The sequence below is a fragment of the Phoenix dactylifera genome, chromosome 3 (genome assembly GCF_051530095.1).
Source record: "Phoenix dactylifera cultivar Ajwa chromosome 3, Ajwa_hap1_PhDact_Kaust_v1.1, whole genome shotgun sequence".
Taxonomy (NCBI): domain Eukaryota; kingdom Viridiplantae; phylum Streptophyta; class Magnoliopsida; order Arecales; family Arecaceae; genus Phoenix; species Phoenix dactylifera.
The window spans coordinates 49,673,617-49,696,896 of record NC_143192.1 but is presented as its reverse complement, the minus strand read 5'-3'; the positions used below and the strand labels follow the sequence as shown (position 1 = coordinate 49,696,896).

The 23,280-nt window shown below is 38.4% G+C and overlaps 2 protein-coding genes across 2 annotated transcripts; both read left to right on the top strand.

Moving 5' to 3' along the window:
* Positions 1–2,438: 2,438 nt before the first annotated feature.
* On the top strand, positions 2,439–10,045 carry LOC103711793 (AT-hook motif nuclear-localized protein 23-like). The gene has a single exon (XM_089929753.1). It carries the CDS (start codon positions 2,772–2,774, stop codon positions 3,669–3,671), a length of 900 nt encoding a protein of 299 aa, XP_089785879.1. The 5' UTR covers positions 2,439–2,771; the 3' UTR covers positions 3,672–10,045.
* Positions 10,046–15,728: 5,683 nt separating this feature from the next.
* On the top strand, positions 15,729–21,804 carry LOC103711819 (uncharacterized). Its single transcript, XM_026806478.4, has 7 exons — positions 15,729–16,358; positions 16,468–16,617; positions 17,229–17,305; positions 18,602–18,698; positions 18,791–18,832; positions 19,102–19,706; positions 21,036–21,804. Exons 1-7 carry the CDS (start codon positions 15,800–15,802, stop codon positions 21,621–21,623), a joined length of 2,118 nt encoding a protein of 705 aa, XP_026662279.4. The 5' UTR covers positions 15,729–15,799; the 3' UTR covers positions 21,624–21,804.
* The last annotated feature ends 1,476 nt before the right edge of the window (positions 21,805–23,280 follow it).

Here is a 23,280-nt window from a genome sequence, read left to right as displayed (position 1 = left end):
ATGACATTACATTATATTATACTATGCTATGCATAGCAAACTGAATCTCTCTCTCTTGCGTTAACTAGCAACGGGTGATTTTATTCTTGTTTTCAACCTCCAAAATTAATTGAATTTGAAGTTGATAAAGCAATCTCTTTACTCTTTATGCATACTTTGTGGCTGTCTCTTGGAGTTTAACATCATAATAGGCAAAGTGCCACTGCAAACACCGTGAGCCACAATAATATCCAATTGGTACATGTATTTCATTTGCAGGTTAATTTATTATCTAATTACTGGAATGTAAAAGCTTAAGCTGTAAGGAAATAAGTTAACAATGTATAACAAATTTAATGTCCCTTCCTCTCATATTATCCGGGTTACATGTGTGGAAGGATAAGCAAGACAACAAACAAGTTAGGTTGACAATCAGATCAATTAAATAGATAATTGCATGGAGAGGATTTAAACCAATAACTTCAAGCAACATTAATTCTAATATCATGCTAACTAGCCACTCGAACTCAAAAGCATAAATTGCTAGTAAATGGGTCAACAATGACCCACCAAAACAAGTCGGTGTCCTTTGGCTGCACAAATATGTCTCTACCTCTCCTAGTTCTACATATTTTAAAAATCTCTTTGGTTCTGTACATTTTCTTGTCAATAAGCAAAAGGCTCGAAGCTCACGTCCTCTCAAAACAATGTCTAGAAATTCAGCAGTCTAGACTATTTCCAATGTAAGGAGCAGGCAATACTGGCCATTTTTAGTTACCTTCATATTTAAAACCCGATAAGCCTGCCACCATGGCCTTAAAATCAATCAAAGCGATGATAAGAACTTGTCTTACCTGCAACTATGCAATAAAAGTATCTCCAAACCTCCCACCATCCACATCTTAGATGTCTTATGCTCAGATTCTTTTACTATTCAACCTCGATATCTTAAATTAACTATGAATCCCTTCTGAAAAGCCTCATAAACTCTTTTTAGTGTTAGAAGTAATTCCTTGTTTTATCTTTAATTCATTGGGAAAAGTAGTTTCCAATTATTTTACTATTCAACATTCTCACCTTAAAGTAAATCTGTGTTCCTTATGAAAGACTTCAAATTCATTTGTGTATTAGTAGTTTATTGTTTTACTTTTCTTGGGAAATGTAATCTCTTTTATCAAGTTAGTCCGCTAAGGCGACTCTCACAACTAGTGAGTTATTTTAATTTCCATTTTAAATTTTAAATTTATCTTTGTTTTTTCCTTCTAGCTCACTCGAGCATGGTTCAAGTACCAAACTTTATATAAGTTGTGTGTATATGTCATTTATCTCAGTGCTAACTTTGAGCATGGTTCAAGTACCAAACTTTATATAAGTTGTGTGTATATGTCATTTATCTCAGTGCTAACTTTTGGGTGGACATATGTGCATATGCTTTGTTCCTATTATGTCAATCACAATTACTCATCGGTGGCTCGCTTATATGTGAGAAGCAAGCGTATTTATGCACATGAAGGTACATATTTATAAAACATAGATTTTGATATTTTTATTGATTCTTGTTCGGCAAGGGAAGATTGGTTAAAAATAAATCAAGAATATCAACTGAAAAATAGACAATTATTTTTTTTGAAAAAAAGTTAGTTGAATATAACAAAACCTAAAGGGTATACTAAATTTTGTGCTCATGAATAATGAGTTCTTCCTATATGACAATGTGAGTGGGTTGTCTATTAGTCAACTCAATAAATTTCGCATGATATATAGATCGTGCTTTCGTTAACAAAATCACTCATCTTCGTTTCCTTAGATCTTAGTCACGCCTCATTATGAAATTATCAGCAATTTGATTGTTGCCGACTTGCACTAAACATTAAATGCGACAACCGCTATCTTCTAAGCCCACGTAAGAAGCAACAATTAGTTGACCCAAATTAATAGGCAACGTTATCTTTTGGACAGTCGTTTAAAAAATTCTACCCATGAACCGACTAATGGAAAACCTCGAAGTCATTTGGATTTGGTCTTCTACGATATTATCTCTTGAGATACGAACTACAAATCAACAGTCTTCATGGGATTTTTTATGCTAGCGTTTGCAGTATACATCTCAATCCGATAAAAACTGGCAAAGTGAACCCTAGCTGGAGCCGACAAGCTGAGCTCCTCCTTTCAGAATAAGGGGAGAGAAAGAAAGAGAAAGAGAGGAGTGGGTCCCATCCGCCGCAGTACCCTCCATCTGCTTGCTCCCACTCTTAATCTAACCCTAGGTCAACCGCCTTAAACCCTAGTTAAGACACTTCTAACCCTAGTTTAGGAGATGTAATAAACCCTAGAAGATGTCACCATCAACATTATACGCATATCATGACCCCCTTTCTCTTCCATCCCACGCACACGCACACGCACACGCACACGCACGTGCCTCTGCTCCCTCTCCTCCCCTTCCTCTCTCTCTCTCTCTCTCCCTCTATATATTATTTTATCCATTTCATCAACTCCTGGGGAACCTCGCACCTCGCTCTTTCTCTCTGTCCCTCCATCCTCCCTTTCTCCGCACTCGATCCTTGTTCTTTTTCTACTCCCTTCCACTGGGGCTCATCCTGTTCTCTCTCTTCCTCTCCCCTAGTTGTTTTCTTTTTTTTCCCTTCTCACCTCGTTCTTTTTAAATCTTAAAAAACATAAAAAAAGCTCTATTTTAAATATGATTTCCCACACTTTTCCCCTTTTTTTATAATTAAAAACAGCTCTCCTATTATTTTTTTCTCATATTATTGTTTTTCTTGGATGAGGCCATGGCTGGCCTGGATCTAGGCACCGCCTCCAGATTCATCCACCAGCTCCACCGCCACCCCGACCTCCACCTCCAGCAGCGCCACGACCCCGACTCTGATGACGACCACAACAACAACGACGGCGACCGCAACGGCCAATTCGCCGGCGCCGCGGACCGCGACGGGTCGTCGTCGGCTCCGCAGGGCCTCGAGCTCGTCGCTGCGTGCTCCGGGCCAGGAGACGTGGTTGGTCGGCGCCCCCGGGGCCGCCCCCCAGGTTCCAAGAACAAGCCCAAGCCACCTGTGATCATCACCAGGGAGAGCGCTAATGCCCTCAGGGCCCACATCCTCGAGGTCGGCGGCGGCTGCGACGTCTTCGACTGCGTCGCCACGTACGCCCGCCGTCGCCAGCGGGGCATCTGCGTCCTCAGCGGCAGCGGTACCGTCACCAACGTCAGCCTCCGCCAGCCCTCCGCCCCCGGTGCCGTCGTCACCCTCCACGGCCGCTTCGAGATTCTCTCCCTCTCCGGCTCGTTCCTCCCACCCCCCGCTCCGCCGGGGGCCACCAGCCTCACCATCTTCCTCGCCGGAGGCCAGGGGCAGGTGGTCGGCGGGAACGTCGTCGGTGCCCTCTTCGCTGCAGGCCCGGTGATCGTCATCGCCGCCTCGTTCACCAACATCGCGTACGAGCGGCTCCCGCTCGAGGAGGAGGAGCCGCCACCGCAGATGCAACCACCTGCGTCCCAGGGGTCAGGCGGTGACGGCGGGAGCGGCGACGGCGGCGGCGGAGGGGGGAACCCGTTCCCTGACCCGTCCTCCGGGCTGCCCTTCTTCAATTTGCCGTTCAACATGGCCAATTGCCAGTTGCCGGTGGACGGGCACGGGTGGGCCGGAGGTGCGGCCGGCCGGACCCCTTACTGATGGTGGTGTAACTGTGAATCAAGAAATGATCTATTGGAGATTTGAGGACAAGGGAGATGACATCAGACATCGGATGGACCATTGGCTGCTGCAAAGGTTAGCATGCAAATTTGACGATATCCATGTACAATTAGCTTTTTGTTTGTTCTGATATTTTGGTCTCTTGGGCTTTCTGTTTCGACTGCTTCTATGTTTCATTTTGCTCGGTTTGCTGTTGCTGCTATTGTTTATAGAAACTCTCTCTTCATAAGCAATGGGTTTGAGGCCGCAGGCCTTGACATTTGTTTATTACTATCATCATCACCCTTATATGTCCATCATTTCTCCTCCTCTCCTTCCATTATCATCACCATCCAAATATATCCACCACTAGAATTCCCACTTCAACTTTCGTGTCTACATATTATTTTTGTGGTAAACTTCATGTCTACTTATCTATTTGGAGTTTGATGTGGGTTTCTCCGGGATTGTTTGGAGGGTGAAGTGCTACGCATGGGCTTCTATTACTAAAAAGAATAGAGCAATGCAATATAAGGAATGGAGAAACGAAGCAACAGGGATGTGGGAGGTTGAATTTTAGTAACATTGTAGAGATGCTTCAGTAAGACCAAAAGAATAAAAACAAGTAGGACATGATGGGCTAGGGTTTCTTCTCTGGGAATTGAAACGGAGGTCTTAATTTAATCTCGCGTGTGCATGCCTTCGATAGAAAGAGCTCTTACTTTCTCGGAACAAGCTCCTGGGGAATCTTCACCCCTCTCGCTCTCTATCTTTGCATCTGAAATCTAAAATGTTGGTCTCCATGAAATCTTGGAGCAAGCACATTCAAAGATTCCTTTGGGTTGTGCATTGAAGGCAACAATGTCAAGAAAAAGTAAATGCTGGCTCCTATATTTATGCGATGTTTTCATTGTTTAGCTTATTTCGGTCATCTTCACTAGTAGACTAGCAGGAGTTTATATTAGAAATGGGTTCATCATGTCACGTCATTTGCAACACCAAATGGTAAGTGATAATCAGCAAATTTGGTAGTAACAGTCACTAACTGAGCATGTCGAATCGCATGATTTGCACTTGGTTACATTGGTTGTTTTCTTCCTTCTGGTGCTGCCTCTTCTACAATTAACGCGGTTTTTATGATTGCTTTGAGCTAAATCTTCATATCGTTTGCTTTAGATTTAGTTCATATACTAGGGTTTCATGAAGAAGGTCTTTGAATGCTTAAAATCATCACTTTCTGAACATTTCCATCTTCTTTTCTCTTTTTCTTTCCTTTTATCATCAAAATGACATAATGCTAAGGTTTTGAATAGTTGCACATTCATGGAAGCAGCAGGGCTGTTTATGTTTACAAGTACTACCTTGGGGGAACAAAACAATCCATGCTTTGTAAGAGTCCTCTAAGCTTATTCTTCACCGGCCACAAAATGCATATTCTTCACAATTGTTTCCAATTAGTTGAACTGCATCAAAAGTAATTCGTCATCGAACTCTATCAGCTAATTGGTATAGAATTTAGAAAATATTTATTAAGAGTTTGAGATTTTCCAAGTTGCAAACTATGTCTCTTCATAATCACTTTTAAGCTTTGATTCAGGTTGATCCCAAAGCTATTTGATGAAATCCATAAAGCGAATTCAAATGAAGTTTGAATAAATGCGAATGTCAAAAAAAGTCCTGATATGTCAATAAACACCTTACCGTATTGTGGCATCTTTAAATTTCAATATGGATAACTTGAGCCAGATGAGCAAATGTCTGATTGTACAACAATAATAACAAAAAAATAACCATTACCAAGCTGTTAATATGGATCCATGTGGGCTTGTACTTGATTTCTTATGTTTTGAATTGAAAAACTTGTCATTTGTAGTCTAGAAAGTTTTTTCTTCACAATATTTCAGGTATTTTAGCTCATGCTATTCGTGATATGGTTTGTGAACATTTGAACTATCGTTGTTGCTCAGTCTGGTTGTGCCTTTTCCACATTCAGTAGTCTGTGTTGGATCAATCTGAATTTCTATTCTACTTGACTGTTTATTTATAGCATAAGGGAAGTTGTTCATATCTATTAAGATTTGGTCTTATCACAATCTCATACTGAATACTTCCTCACTGGAGGGACTGTAAATATTGCTGGTAGAACATGATAATCTTCACAGAATGCTGACTTAGCTATTTTTGAAGAAGGGGTAATTAACATCAATTGATTACTGGCATGATAGATTATTACACCTCTATCACTGATTCCATTGGTCTTAAATTATTTTTGATTCTCTAGGAAAAATAACTTGTCGAAGTCCTGAAGTCGTCCCCACACACTCATGAACACAATCTATGCTTGTCTCCGCGTTGTAAGACCGATAGATACAGATATGAATATAGATACATAGACATAAATACAAGTCATAGAAGTAACTAAGAGCAGTTTTTCTCTTCAAATGACCACATAGAAAATATTATCATTGTTTGGCGTCATATAAAATTAAAACCCAAGCAAGTTGTTTAAGAGTTTTAATTAATTAAATAAATGATTGCCACCACATTTATGCATCGATATGATAATAATCACATAAACTAATTACTTTCCAGATGAATAGCAGTTGATGAATTGTGAAGCAAAATGTATATTCATTGTGAGGACTCCTGAGTTGGGAAGATATCTGATGCTTTGCACCAGTTGTTTAAAAAATAATCACATGATGGAATAAGTTTGATTCCCTTCAAACACTTTCGATAAGTAGATGAATACGGAAACGAAAATAACTTGGGACAATTAAATGCTTGGCATTTGAACATTCTCAACAAAACATTAATGGGAGATCAGTTATCTTAAGAAATATATCCTCCATCTCTCATAGAAAGGAATTTATCTTCCACCAGGTTTTTCGCTACATCCACTTCATCTTGTTAGTTGCTCAATAGACAAATGGATCTTTATACTTTGAAGCGGTACAGCTTTTAACTCATTCCACTGGCTACACATGTTTCTCCAAAAATAAAACTTACAAATATCTGGATATAAAGAGACGAGATTTAGTAGAATCAGTTCGCATGGAAATGATCTAGACCAAAGTTTCAAGCAAATCTAGTTAGTTCTATGTTACTGTAAATTTAAATTAACTTTGGTATGATTAAATTCAAAAATTTCAGTGAAAGACACCATTGAAGATGCATGTGTTTGCTGCATAAATTCGTAGTTTGCCAGATCCAACGGTATTTCCTAAACTAGCTATTTTGATCTCCTTGAGTTAAAGGCAATATAACCTATGTGGGATAAGGTCTTTTGAGTACTAACCATGCACTCCCTATGAAAAGGAAGCAATATTATGATAATGCCATAATCTATATTTATCATGTCTCTTGCCTTCTGTTGTGATCTCCTACTATGGGGATTGGGGAGTGACTAATTAAGCATATGACTTCAGCTATGTGTTCTGTGGGCTTTGGACTCCATTTTCTTTATCCATTGTCGTTTCATGGTATAAATATTTTGAAGTACATAAGGAGGCATTAAGCTGGACAAAATGGACACCATGAAGCTTTACTGCCTAGCTAGTGTACTGGGGAAATATTGGCTCGTAAGCGATGCAATTTAGTTTATTCAATTCAGTATTGATTAACTACGTTTCATGGTTGAACAGTATTCCGCTCAATAAAGTTTTATTTGCTGAAGGGTTCATCCTAAACAAGCTTGACAAGCCTATATGAATTCTGATTCTGATGAAGTGAGAAAAGATTATCCACTTATGACAATTTTTATTGATTATTCTACTTTTTTTCTCTTTGGATATTTCCAGTCTGTTGCAGCAGTGGCTCTCGCATAGGGGTTTCAATATGTGGAGATCCAATTGTTGGACAGGACATGGTCTTGTTTTAATTTCTTGCTATCTTTTGAAAAATTTAGGGATTCAAAGGAGGGGTATAATATCCATGCCGAAAGCAACTTCCTAAAATTGAATGCAGTCGATAGTGGAATCAAAATTTGTGAAGCAATACTATGTTTCTTTCGTTCATCAAGCATCTCACCTTTTGGTGAGATACAATTATTCTACATGTCTTGATGATGCTGCCTAACAAAAAACAAACGTTTAAAGAACCTCATCGCATATGGTCGGTTATATAGAAAAGTAGCTTCAGGTTTCTTCTCATTAGTAGTTTCATGATTTTTGCCTTGCCTTCACTTGTCCTAACTTAACAAATCCCGGCGTCCTCATCAAACTGCTGTTCGCGTGGCCAAAGCATCTCATATAATTCCAGTGATTGTGCAATGGTCATCAGGAGAAAATGCATGCCATAACAAATGTACTCATAAAGCTTAAAGTTGTTTATGCTGTGGGAATCCTCCATCAAATGAGTTAGTTGCTTCCCAAACTATAGTCATAGTTGTAGTCCTCTATTCGGTTTGATTTTTGATATAATTGCTTAATTCAACCTATAGTCATAGTCGTAGTCCTCTATTTGGTTTGATTTCTGATATAATTGCTTAATTCTTTACATACACTAAATATTCTCCTTAGTTTTTTTCTTTAATAATGTGACATGTTCTGTTTAAACTTAATATCAATCTACTTTTCTGATAGCGATATTTATCTTTCTGTAGAAGGGACATCGCAACATTTCTCAAACATGTGCATATCCACATTTTTATAGATGCTGACCACTAGACTATCTGTTTGTCCAAATAAGTATGAGAATATCGTAGCGAAATAGCAATAATCCTTTCCAATTTACCTCACATCTAGATCACATAACAAGCATTTGGGTTTTCAGCACTAAACCACTCAAGTTTATGTGTGCAGTGGATGAAGGGACAACTATATCCTTACTCTTCACTTCCTCTTTCTGCTTAACCATTTCTACTCTTTCTTTCCATCCTTCAATTCAACTTTCTTTTTTTCCCTCTTCCTTTTCGACCTTCTAATCGATCTCTTGAGGTACAACTACTCCATGCTTGCGTGTCTTCTTGCGAATGTATTCAATCTAACTTCTTTTCCTCTAGGTGCCAACCCCAGTGCAAGTCTGCGCATCTCAATTCATTTTAACAGTGTGAACACCTGTTTTATCAACCACAAGAACTAGAAATCATTTAGGAGATCATTATAAGATGGTGATTTTTAAAAAGATCCACACCTTTGAGTTTTAGCAATTTCATCTGAAGGTCGTATTCACAGTTCTTACAGTGAATGTGAACGTTTTTGACTGTCCTTTTCACGGCCTCCTGGGATGAGTGTAAACATTGGCTCATCCTCCTCCTTGGCTTGGGTGATATCAGCACAAGTTTCTTCCTGGTCTTCTTTTCTATTCGTTTGTGAATATTCCCAGGGTTGAACACGCCCTTCACCGAAATCTTTCCTGTCCACTTCGATATCCGCCTTACGAACTCCTGTTAAATAAAATTACAAGGTTAGCGTGCCCGTTACACCTTTAAGAACTATTTACAGTATTACATCCAAACGACTCAAATTAAGCTGATCATTGAGATAGCCAGGACAAAGGAAGGTACAGATGTTAAGTTCAGTCATCTAAACTCACCATGGGTTCTTATGATTGTCTTCGCAACTGCGTGATATCATTCCTTGCGATGGAGGTGGAGTTTATAAACGGCAGTGATTATGTCCTCGCTCTTCTCCTTCTCCACAACCACTTCTTTCTTCTCACTTGCAACCATTTGAACCAAAACCAAAACAAAGGGTGTAGAGAACTTAAAGGGAAGGGAGAGCCACTACAATTGATTCATAAACAAGAAAAGGGCATGTATGGATGCCAACCTCTGTGCAAGAATGTTTTGCTCTTTCCATTGGACCACAATTCTCTATTGGAGGACTTGAAATCGACCATTTCTTCGGCAATTTCACATGTGCAACTTGATACGGTGTTACAATGTGCGAGTCCACTACAAGATTTTACGAGAACATTGATGGTCGTCATTGTGCTGGGACGATGCATCGATGAGATCGTTGAATCATTTCATAACTATGGAGATTCGTGCGAATATATTTTTTAATCCCACATCAATTATGCACTAGGTAGATCTTAAATATTTAGATAGGACCAAAAATTTCGTTTAATATCTTTAGATAGCCTTTTTGGATAAAATCTTAGTTGTGATAAATGTTATCAGAACGGATCAGACCAATGACCTATATGGAATAGGAGATACTGCAGCATCGGTTTATGAGGGTTGATCATGAACCGATCGTGATACTTGTTATTAGTTTTGAATAGATTTAGATCATTGGCCTAGTGAGGGTGCTGGGATTTAAATGGAAAGAGCATGTGAGGATTCATGCGGGTGTATATTTAATGCAGATTGGTTATGCATTGGGTAGATCTTAGGTACTTGCACAAGGCCAAGAAACTCAAATAATATTTTTTAGTTAGTCTTTTTGAACGAGGCCCTAAACTGTGACAGTAGCAAACCTTAGAATTTTTATTTTTTTAACTCTTTCCAAGTACATTGAACAATTTTTTTTCTAGTAAGCAAAATGATCAAAACTTTTAGATGGAATTGACAACTTGCACTTTATAATGTATATAAGTTGGGGGTTATCCCAATGTTCATGTGGCTAATTAGGGTGCAAGTGGCTCTCCCTTCCTTTATCGTTTTCTTTAAAAAAAATTATATATATTTGTTCTCGTAGTATTTTTTGGCAGAGAAAATTCTTACTTAATGCCTAATTAGAAAATGAATAATGCAATATTTTCCGAAAATGAATTATTTGCACTTTCCACATTTAGGAAAATTTATGCACTGGCAAGGTGATTGAGAGCAATATGAAACTTCAGACTTTGCTCCAGGACTAATTGATGACTACCAAGCTAATTTGTTCTCATTGTTTGTCACGCTCCGAACCCAAAATTTATATCTGGCATGCAACACGGCCGGCGGCCGCACACTTCCTAGAGCAGAGCCTTAAAGAATATGCAAGGCCTAAAAATATATTACAACCTCAATATCCGTAATCAACAATAATCATAATTCATACCAAATGATAAAGTTGGTCTAATTATAAAATTTGATAATCCAACTAGTATCAGTGATGCTCTATCTAATCATTCCCTCAGCCTATGATCTCAACTATATCTATGTACTATGCAACCTGAAATACTGAAAAGAGAAAGAAAAAGGGGTTGTGAGCTTTACAACCCAGTAAGAATCTCTACACATTCACACCAACACAATAATACCATAAGTTTGAAAACCATAAGAAATTGTTGCACACAACATGAAATCACAAACCGACTTTCAATAATACTTGAATAATTAGTATAAATATATACATCAAAGATCAATAGAAATCCAGCCCCCTAAGAATGATATAGCATACAATATCTCTTAACTTTTTAATAGTATTTTCAATGCTTTTCATTCCATTTCTTTTTAACTTGACCCAGATAAATTATTTTTTTAACTTTGGGCTAAATTTCAGTCACATTTTTAGCCCGTGACGGGGCAACCAATAGTATCACATTTCAGCTTGTGACAGGATAACAAATAGTATTACATTTTCAGTCTATGATGAGGCAACCAGTAATATCACATTTCTAGCCTGTGATGGGGCAAACAATATTTTCATATTTCTAGCCTATAACGGGGCAAACAATAGTTTCACATTTCTAACCAATGATGGGGCAAATAGTTGTTTTATATTTTTAACCTATGACGGGGCAACCAATGATAACGAGACGAACCCGAAGTCTTTGTTTATTTAATCAAGTTCATATCCACACATCAATTTCTTTTTAAACATTTTTTTTGGGCGTTAAACTAACCACAGTCACGTTTTTTACCCGTGATAGGGCAATCAATATAACATGGTTAGTCTAAAGCACCACATCCATTAGTCCAATTATGTAAGTATAAGTTATGCTCATATATGCATCCATCATACTATCAATTACAATCATACATGATCAAAATATGATTTGGTACAAAAACCATCATAAACTACTATTGCTTTTTATATATTTGAATCATTAGCATATTATACATATATAAGTACAAAAATATCTATACCATGTAGACCGGTGTACAAGGATTCTTACTTCTTTGCTGACAACCCAGACAGATTGATCACCTGCCCACACCGTAATCTGCGAACCGAGGTGCGCAAAATCCTGCTCAATGTCATCTTATCCAAAAGATTGTTCTCCTACATAATCAAGTTAACATTAAATATTACCCAAGGTATCCGACAATCTAGAATCCTCTACTGATCCACTAAAGGGGTCCACCATCACGTAGTAATCTAGGAATATCCAACAACTCTCTCAACTAATGATTTTTTTAGACGGACTGGGTCGACTAGGTAGCAGCGTCCGATGATGTAGGTCGGTCCGCTCTGGCAATCAAACCAATCAACTCATAAAACAAGAATCAAGCCCTGTTTGGGGGAGCTGTTGGTAGTAGAGCTGTTGGAAGTAGAGCTTTTATAAAAAGCTGTTTGCTGTTTACTGTTTGGTAACTACATTTCTAAAGTGTTGTGGTACTTTAACATGTGTTTGGTAAACAAACTGAGAAAGTACTTTTGTATGATAAAATTACTATAAAGGACATTGCATAGTATTATACAACAGAGCATAATAAAACATAATATATATTAATACATAATATACGATATAGTATAATATTACTGTAATGTAAACTAATATTATTATAATATAGTAATATAACATTGTATAACATAGCATAATAATAATATAATTATTAGAGTAAATTAATTTTTTATAATATAACATAATATTAAATTATTTAACATAACATATTAATGTATTATGATATAAAATATTATAATATTATATTTATAGTATAATACAATAATAAAAATATAAAATATTATAATTATTATTATAAATTAATTTCTCATAATATAATATACTATTAAATTATTTAACATAACATATTAATGTATTATGATATAATGTAATATAATATTATATTTATAGTATAATATAACAATAAATATATAAAATATTATAATTATTAGTATAAATTAATTTTTCATCCTTCTAATGACCATTTATCTCTTTAATAGATTATCACTTTACTTAACTATTCAATGGTGACAAATTTACTATCATAAAGATCAGATTATTTGCCACTCACTCATTATTTTTTTTATTTATCTATTTATATGTTCATTCGTATATATATTTATTTATGCATTTATTTATTTATTTATTATTTTATTCATTGAAATATATTTATTTATTATCTTATTTATTCATTCATTCATTCATTCATTCATTTATATACATATTTATTTATATATTTGTTTATTTATTTGTTCTTTTCTTTTTTTTTTATTTTTTCTCCTTTTTTTCCTTTTCTTCTTTTTTTTCCTTTTCTTTCTCTTTTCATTTTTCTTCTCTTCTTCTCCTTCCTTCCTCTCCCCCCTTCTTCTTTCTTCTCCTCTCGCGCGGCTTCCGGCGCCACCGGCGGCCGCGGGAGGGGGCATGGCGGAAGGGAGCCGAGGCAGCTCGCCCGCCACCACCGTAGGCGGACATCGCCGCCCCACGGCTCCACTGCCATGGGGGCTTCGCTGCGGCTGGGACGTCGCGGCCGGTCTCGGCAGAAGAGAGCTGAAGCGGCTCGCCCCACAGCTCCCCGGTCCCGCGGTTGGGACGCCACGGTCCAGCAGCTGTGGAAGCCCGGCCACCCCACGGCCCAGCCCGGCCGCTCCATGGTTCGGCACGACCTACGGAGGGGTCGCCGGCCATGGGTGGTGGCCGACGTGGGGACCTGTGGCTGACATGGTGACCCATGGTTGGCATGGTGGCTGCCACCGTGGGCAGCCACGAGCATCCTCCCAAAACAAAGGAAAAAAAAAACAAAGGAACAGGGGGCAGCGGCGTTGAGAAGGAGGAGACAGAGAGGGGGAGAGAGAGAGAGGGGGAAGGGTGAGAGAGGAAGAGGCGGTGGGATGGAGAGGGCAAAGGGCGAGACCGAAATAGGGCACCCCTGTTTCGACGATTTTCTAATGATGCACCAACTCCAATCACGGCGAACAAGGCTGGAAATAGTAGAGAAGAAAGAGAATGAAAAGGAGGAGCTTTACCTCGGTCTGGCAAGGTGCTTCGGTGGCTCTCCAACAACAAATCAAGGAAGAAGGATCCTGACTTAGAACTTGAAAAACAAAGAAAATCCGGCAAGGATTGTTTGGAATCTATGAGCAAGGGCTTGAGGGAAGTGGGGATAGACGGAGTCCTAGGGCTTTCACTGGAGTCCGGCGAGCCTTAGGACTCCTCTTCCACGACAGACTCAAGGAGGAAGATGACTACCATCGGGAGTCCTTCTTCCCGTCGCATGTGCTAGCGCACATTGGGCGGCCCAAGTGGCCGGTCCAGCATGTTCCCAAGCCGAACCAAGCCGGCCCAACCCAATCAATTACGGGCTCTTACATTATTCCTCTCCAATTTTTATTGCACTCTTTATTTACAGATTTCTCTCTTTCCCATGCATACTACTTTGATTAATAAAAGTGGGGGAAGAATTTCACTTCCTCCATCGTTCCTCAAAAAAAAAAAATCATGAAAAGAAACACAGAAATCCAAAATGGGAACTGAAAGAGTAACTGAAAAAGGATTGAAGTCTTGGATGGTGCGTGTCCAAATATTTAGATCTGGCTACAGTGGCTATTCCTTCCTTCCTCTCTTAAGAAAGAAAAGGATGAAGAATTTGCGGACTCTGTTGCGGGTCCCTTCCATCATGTTTTGTACTTAGCGTCTTTTTTCTTTTTCTTTTTGTTCTGATGCTCTTTGCTTTTACGGGAGGCCGTTGGTGTCTGTGTTGGTGACGATGCTCATTACATGGAAGTAACATCAGGGGCCTTGACTTTGCCGGCTAAGAGGCAACCTGTTAGGGGCCTTATTATGGAATCTAATTGTCCTTGTTACGGAATCTAATTGTGATATCATTCAGAGCTCTTCAAGAAACGAATATGGAGTTCTGTAAATGGTGCGTAATTTGTGGGGACCATCATGTAGATTACTTCGAAGAGCTTTCTTGGAGTGACTGAAGTGAGAATCGCGATGCGGTGTCCATGGGTAAGAAGGTGGATTTCCGTATTGCTCCCAGTGTGGAGGATTGCAAGGGGAAGAAGCAGTCTTCCAAGGATTCTCCAGACTTTGCTGACATTATTAGAGATTACATCTAATTAATTAACCTTGATCTTAAGAGAAGAAAATTCACGGGGAGTAATCCATGGGAGAAACCCTCTCTAGTAAATTAAGCTTGATAGATTCTTGATTTATGCAGAATGGGAAGAGAATTTCCCACTGTCCTAAATTTCATGAAGCTTTTGTGAATGCATGTTCTGACCATGTCCCGATTGGGGCGCGAACTGATTGCTTTGTAAATACATGCAGATTTACTGTGGCTGCAGCTTTGAAATAATATCCTTCTTTCATCATTTTTGGTGTTAAGAAGCATGCTTGAATCTTGCAGCTCAATTGTTGGTAAAAGAAAAAAAAAAGTGTGGTTAAGGCATGGTCAGCAATGAACTTAAGCTTTGCATTTAGGACCTGCAGGCACCACATTTGGCCAGCTCCCTAAGGTCATATCTTTCAGCAGAAAGATGACTAATTTGTAGAGCAGGTAGATCTCAGCTTACGACAACAGACTAAGAGTAAGGTGGACCGGTCTACCAGTATTTTTTGTTCGGAAGCTGGGAGGAGCTAGCTACTGTCATTTTACCATTTCACCCGATCAGATTTGTACTACAAGAAAATAAAATAGGTTTTCGCCGGTAGAGAAAATCGCAGCTGAGTTGGGAAGAAAGAACTAATTCCTTTAATTGTTAAATTGAATACCTAGGTCTCTTAGAAACAAACCAACTAGCTAATTTAAACCACTCCCATAAGTTAAGAACGGCTTGGCTTCGTGTGGCATAGCAGCACTACTTGTTGCTGAAGAGACTTTTACGAAAGTAACGGCTGGCCCTCACAGAATCCGACAGCATGCCCATGCACCTTGCATTAATCCTCCAACTGCAAGCAAATTAGCAGAAGGAAGGAAGGCATCCAATCCAAATCACCTTTTGTCATGTCCATATAATGCTCTATTTCATGCAATCCAGAAGCAAGAGCTTTTGCCACCCTCCCTTTGAAACCTAGCCTCCACCATCATGGGCAGTCGAGCTGGAGGCATGCCACCTGCTTTCCCTGCAGGGGGCGGTCCAGGCGGGCCTGTTTCCTCTGAAGGGGATGCAGGGGACACCCTTTCCAAACTTCTGAAGAAGGATATCCTCCCAACGTACGACGTTGTGAACGATGCTATACGGCATGACAACTTGCGGGAGCTCCTGAAGCATGTTGAGGGACCTGTGAACCTATCGGAGGACCCGTTGCTCAGCGTGGTGATCGCCTGCGGGAAGAGCAAGCTCGCGATCAAGCTGTTGGCGAACATGCCACCGGAGAAACTAATGGACAAGAATTTTAATGACGACACAGCCCTCCATGTGGCGGCGGAGATGGGAGATGAGAGCGTGGTGGAGGCATTGGTCAAAAAGAACCGCGACCTGCTCGGGGCCTCCAACAAGCAGCTGGAGATCCCGCTGCACAAGGCCGCGCTGTTCGGACGGAGGCGAATCTTCTGGGACCTGGTGAGGCACGGCAGCAACGCGCGTGCAAACAGGGAGGACGGCGCCACCATGTTGCATTGTGCCGTCGTCGGCAAGGCACCCGGTACCATGCACCTTTCTATGTTAATATAATCTATGTTTTCTAAGAAGCACAATACTTTTTATTAGAGATTCGGCACCACTCATTGCTTGTTCCTGTACATGTTTTGTAGAGCTGGCATTGGAGATAGCAAAAGAGTATGGAGACCTGATGACTCGTCGGAATTCAAAGGCTGTCACGCCTTTACAGCTAATGGTGACCATTCCGGAGGCATTTCCAAGCCAATCTCACCTTGGGCCTATTGAATCCCTCATCTATGACTGTTAGCACTCTACTCTCTCTTTTTCCTATTTGTGGTGGTTTGGAGAGAAAATAGAAGTCTCTGATTTTAATGGGATATTGAAAATTAATTGTGCTATCATATTCTCCTTTGCCATCGATTACCTAAAAAAGAACCTCGATGTGAACATTCAATATCAACAATATCTAATTTCAGAACCTATTATCACTTTCTCTCTTTTTGAGAAAACAAACCCTATCATCCTTGGCTTATCTCTTTGAGCAAGCATAGCACAACTGCTCCAAATGTTCCAATTGTTCCACAAATCCTCAACGTCCCCTCTCCTCCAATATTCCCTGGTACTTGGGTGCTGTACTGTAAGCCTCAGGAAGACTGAGCGCCATCACCCAAAAACCATAAGATATGATAAATTAAGAAATGGTATTAGGTAAAAGATTTATAAGAAATGGCACTAGGTAAAGAATTTATACAAATAAAATTGATTCATTTACCTATAGATTTACTTGTTTTGTTTTGTACATCATGTCATAAGCCATTACTTATTGTAGATCCTAACCATGGTGGGATTCATGAAACATGTCATAGTTTATAGTATATAACTTAGTCCCATTTTCTTCTATTCTACATTTCAGGGATTCCTTTGGAAGAGGGACATAAAAAACCTGTAGAGGAGTCATCAGTGCGTGAAACCTCCGATCCACGATACAAGGTAAAGATCCAGTACTAGCTCTTGTATCAACCTTCACGTATGAGGCCATGGGGGACTATAAAAATGGACAACTATATTTCTTAGAAGAAGTGCATTCATGGTTTTATGTGAAAATTAATAAGTCTTAGATAGTTACCTTATAAGGGACCCTGGCCTTGTAAGGGACGGGAAGGTGAGATTATAAATTCATAACTAGGATGAGCTCAAGTGGCAACCTTGTGTGGATAATCTGGATATGTGGATGCTGTGACCCCTGTCCAATTTTCTTTTAAAATAAGATCTTCCATTTTCCCAGAACATGGAGAGCAGGGATTTTCGTTCATCATTAGGAGTTTCCCAACAATACGTTAATGGACCCATCCTTGTGATGTTTGGAATGGAATTCTATTGTTTCAAGTGCCTGGTTTAAATAGGAGATCTTAAATAAACACAAGCTAATAAATAATCATTTAACGTTTTGTCATATAAATCTAAGAAAATTTGGACATATATGACCTAATCAATCTTTCTTCCCTCTTTTCGAGCCTGATGTTGGATACCTATCGGATTATATTCTTGCAGTTGTGGACATTGGACGAATGCTATTGGGATGATAATAAAAAAACTAATAATACAAAAAATTGAGTACTAGAATTTTCACTATACATGTGTGTGTATGTGTATGTATGTATGTATATATGTATGCATATATGTATATGTATGCGCACTCATGCGCCCACCTACAAGACAGCTAGATATGGGCGAGAAGAATGCAAATGATCTTTAGGAGAAAAATTGTTTGACTTCTTAATGCAACTTCTAGAAGGCATGTAGGGGAAAATAAAAAGGAAAAAAATTGCAGATGAAACCATTCATGTCAAGCGCTTTTAGATTTTCTTACGAAGGGAATGCCGTGGGCCACCCGTTAGTGCACTTGGAAAGACATGTAGATACAAATAATTAAGAAATTGTGCTCCATCATAAATCAAAACAATCGACCTTTTCGGTCATCGTGCCCCCATTTCCTCGGCCATCCCCGTACTGGAATCACACACAAACATGTGTACTTGTGTCTATGAACAACATCTATATATGAAATTTTTCACTATGAAAAATACAGTATCATTGTTTTCATTTCAAGCATCAGCAAAAGAAATATTTCCTAAATATTATGAGACATTCACTGGGGATTTTTACTTCTCTCACTAAAATTTACTCACATTTTTTCTTTTTAATCCAATATATGATCATCTTTATATTCATATTTGTTTATTATCTTTTAAACGATAAAACATGAGGCATGTTGGAGCTATACAGGATAATGAATGCCTACAGCTTGTGAGGACATCTCGGAGAAAACTTCCACCTAATTATGCCTCTTTTTTTGACATGTTGGAATTGGCTTGCATTCCAGGTATTGGCTCTTTTTATGAGTTTTGTGGTTAGAGGTAAATCTATAATATGCTGTATTCGGTTGATTTTAATGAACCATATATGTTTTTGCAGTTAGATGGGCTCGGATACTTGTTTTCAACATTTTAAAGCAATGTGAGTTTTAGCATACAAGTCATACTCTTTTCTGGTAAACCTTGCTTCATTATGAGCTTGTTTTATATACTTGATCATAACTTGAATATAGATTAACTTCACACATAAATGGTAAATTCTCAATTTTAATCTCAATTTTTTTGTATAAACTCACTGTGTTAGCACTTTATGTTTATTAAAAATCAACACTTATCTATTTTTTTAGGTAATTTCATTATTTACGCAAAAAAATTAAATTATTAATTTTGACCTCTGTTGTTATTGGATAGTGTCCACCAGAATTCAAGACCTTGAACTTCAGAAGAAAAATCATAAACAAGCTATGGAACTTATTGCTTATTTGGCTAAAGATCTTGATTATTGGGATTTTATTGACAAGGGAAGAAAACCATCAACAGCCCCGAGCGAATACCTACCAACTCCGCCTGACATGATCAGCAAACCTCCAACTATTTCGTCGGGTCGAAACGAAACTTCAAAAAGTAATGAAAATCAAAGAAAACAAGGAAACGAAAAACTTCCTGAAGTTGGCACTAATAAGAAACTTCGATGGAATGAATCACCTTTAATTCTTGGTGCAGCACTTGGCCTTCATGAGTTTGTAAAGCAAATTTTAACAGTATGTCCAGCATCTGCATCATTGCATGACACAGAGGGGAGGAATGTCCTTCAAGTGGCAATTTTGCATGGTCAGGAAAAGATTGTTGAGATTATAGAGTCAATGGCCACAGGGAAGAATCCAGTCTTACCGTCTTGGTTGTTGTCTGAAATTGAAAAAACAACACAAAACACCATCTTGCATTACGCTGCTGTCAAAACTGTCCAAGAAAATTTTCCTGCCACACAAATGCAATACGAGCTCCAATGGTTTGAGGTAAGATTGCTAAAAGTTTTTATTCATTTTTTCTACTACCATTAAGCTTCGTAAATGAAAAAGTAGCATACAATTCAATTGATTAACTATTATGGTACCAGAGGCATTAGCAAAATCTCAAATATGTTCTCAGTAATTACAAAAAGATTTAAAATAGTCATGCATTTATCCACATCTACGAATATCTCATGCATGACTATTTTTGGTTATTTAAACTGTTGACCATGTAGTTGCTATAAATTGACTATTATACTTTATAATATGTTCTTCAAGCTTGATTGGAGTATTCAAATCATTTCTTACGTTATTGCTCAATGTTTCCAAATGGGCTTTGTTTCTATTTAATTTAATCTTTCTTCTATTTGAATTTTTTCGAAAAGTTTAATAAAGGAATGTTTTGTAAAATAGATTCAATCATGCACATGTGTGTGTTTGTGCATGCCGTAGTCCATAATTTTGAAGTGTATTGCGAGGAAATGTCTCCAACCTATTAATAACTGGCCCTGCTTAAGTTTCTTTTTGAAAAGTAAACATTGATAGCCAATATTCAATCAATATATATATAGTTTTTTGATTCAGCAATTTGACTTTCTTATTTATTTTACGTTACTACCAAAATTAATAGCTTGAGATAAGAGAAGCAATTAACCTACCAATTTTAATTCATCGTTTTTCATCCAATATCATTAGGGTGTTTCTTGAATTAGAAGCCTCCACAGATCACCACGTTAATGTTGAATAACAATATTTGAGAAAATAATTGTCTTAGAAAATCTTTCATAAGATGTAGGTCAACCATGCAAGTTGAGTAGAACTGATCATTGGCCGGGTTTGGGCACAGAAAATGTCAATCCTAGCCTGAAGCCCGACTAAAAATGAATATAGTTTAGGCCCGAGACTCGGCCCATGATCAACCCTAATGCTGATTTATTTATGCTGAGTGTTGTTTTTTGGGCTAGCTAGTTTTCACCATCATTTTCATGCTTTCTTCTCCTTTTTTTTTCCTTCTCTTTTCTTTTTAATTATTTTCATCATGTTCCTCCCTTTTGTACTCATTTCATTTGTAGTAAAACATACGGTGGTCTCTCCTTCCATTTTGCTAAAAAAAAATATAGGACAAGCTGCACACAAAGTTTCAAATTATAGATTAGTTCGTTGAAATAATCTTACATCTGTTTAAAAAATATATTTATGTGTGCATGTACACAATGTATACAAAGTTGCTTGTATATCTACTTTGATTACTTTCATATTGGGTGCAGAGGCATTTGCACGATGTACATAAAGTTGCTTGTATATTTACTCTGATTACTTTCATACTGGGTGCAGAGGGTGAAAAGGTTGGTCCGTAAAGATTTAGATTATAGCCGAAACCAAGATGAGCTAACAGCTCAAGAACTTTTCAACGAGGAACACAAGATTATGGTTCAGAATGGCAAAGAACAACTGATGGAGATGGGGAAAACATACTCAAGCCTTGTAGCGGCTGTGGTCTTTGCTTCTAGTTTCTCCATACCAGGCGATAAGGATGCTAATAATAACCCAGTTTTCCTCCATAAGACTGCTTTCAAAGTTTTCTCACATGCATATGTGATTGGATTGTCCTGTGCCGCTACAGCTTTGGTATTATTTTTGTCTCTCTTAACCTCACCTTACAGAGTTCAAGAATTCCGCCGCTCGATACCTACGAAGTACTTTTTTGCTAATGTGTCCTTCTCTCTCGCATTGGTGGCTCTGTTAGTGGCGTTCACATGTAACATCTACCTAAATATATATGGCGGAAGGAAGGCAGAGACAAAGGATATTGTCCCGCTCGTGTGTGAGCTTACCATCTTTCCGGTGGTGTGTTTGTTTGTGTTACTTTATCGGGGCGCTTCCTTTGGATTTGGCTCCTTCACGCGACGTGTTTGGCGTTAGATCATAAAACCCCTACATGCATCCTTCAACAAGTTCAGTTATGCACCTTTTGTGAGCCAGAGCTCTTCATTTTCTTATTTAATTTGTTGTTCTTTTCGAACATGTACTCGTATACTGATGCATGAAGTTTGTAATCATTACAGCTCTAAATTTGAAATGGTCTATAATTATCTGAATGAAAGTGACTGGACTTTGCTGCATTTTTTCCAAAAAGAAATGATCCATAAGTATGGTGACTGCAAATACTTTCTCTTATATAAAACAACTATAGAAAAGTTATGAATGGTATTATGTTCAAAAAAATAACAACTTTCTTCGCATGGAAGAATTTCCTTAGATATCAAGACTGTTCTCTATGGGCGTACGGAGTTTCAATTACTTGGGTTTGAAATATATATTTGATAACAAAATATTTATGTTAGAGAATAAGCATTGGTGCAGCGAAGTTTCCCTATGATGATTTTGAGGTTATGGATTTAAAATACAGAAACAATCTCTTACTGTACCATCGCAATGACAACAGCCTCATGAGCTTTTTTTTTTTTTTTTTTTTTTTTTTGCAAAATACTCATGCAGCCTCTAGAAACAATATATTCATTTTAGTATATGTAATTACATTTCTCCTCCCCTTTAGGTCCCTAGCATGCATTTGAGAGAAAGAAACTAAGCACCCAGCAACTATACATGTAAATGAAGAATCATGCAATTTATGCATAACAAAATAAAATAAAAAAACACTACATTAACTATTTCCTCCTTGTGCTTTTCTCTTCCTCTATAGCAAGACTCTAATCCTTGACTTGATAGATACTTGACAAGAGATGTAATTAACTCATTTTTATGAAGTATGAATCAAGAAATTCATCAAAGCCACCTTCATTTGTATCATTGATATAGAAATACAATAGAATGAATTTTATAATTTTGAATACATTTCTTCTAATGATAACAACGTGAAACAAGCTGGTGTAAGAAACTTAATATAAACTCATCAAAACAATTTCATCTCTTGAATATATGCCATAAGCATTTTTTTTCAATAGAAGTTATACACGACAAGGCTAAATAGGCTGAAGTATAACAAAAAGCCTCCAATATATGTACGACTTGTGCAACTTTGTTGTCAAACTGGTATGTAAAGCACATGCCATCCACCTCTCTTTTGTCATTTGAGATCAAACCCATCGGTCCTACCTCTCATATCTAAGATTCAAAAAGTCAAAGTTCTATGGAATGAGAATTGTCATAAATTATTACCATAAGAGACAAGCACTACAGGAAAAGCGCTTTTTTTCCGACGCTAGGGGAAAGAGTCGGAAAATTTTGGTTCAGCGCCAAATTTTGCCGACGCTTCTAGAAAGCGTCGGTAGAGCTTTAGAATCGATGACGCTTTTGAAGTGTCGTAGGTCCCTCCTCCCTCCGGTGCCGATATCAATCCACCGCCTCCCCCGTCTCTTGGATCTGAGACACGAATCCAAGCCACTGATCTCCTCTTCTCCTCCCTCCGGCGCCAATATCAATCCACCACCTCCTCCGTCTCTTGGATTTGAACCGTGAATCCAAGCCAGAGTGTCTCGCCACCAACCTCGCTTCTGAAGAAGAAGAAGTAGGGAGAGAAGGAAAGTGTTTCATGGCGGGTTTGGAAGCCCAGAAGGAC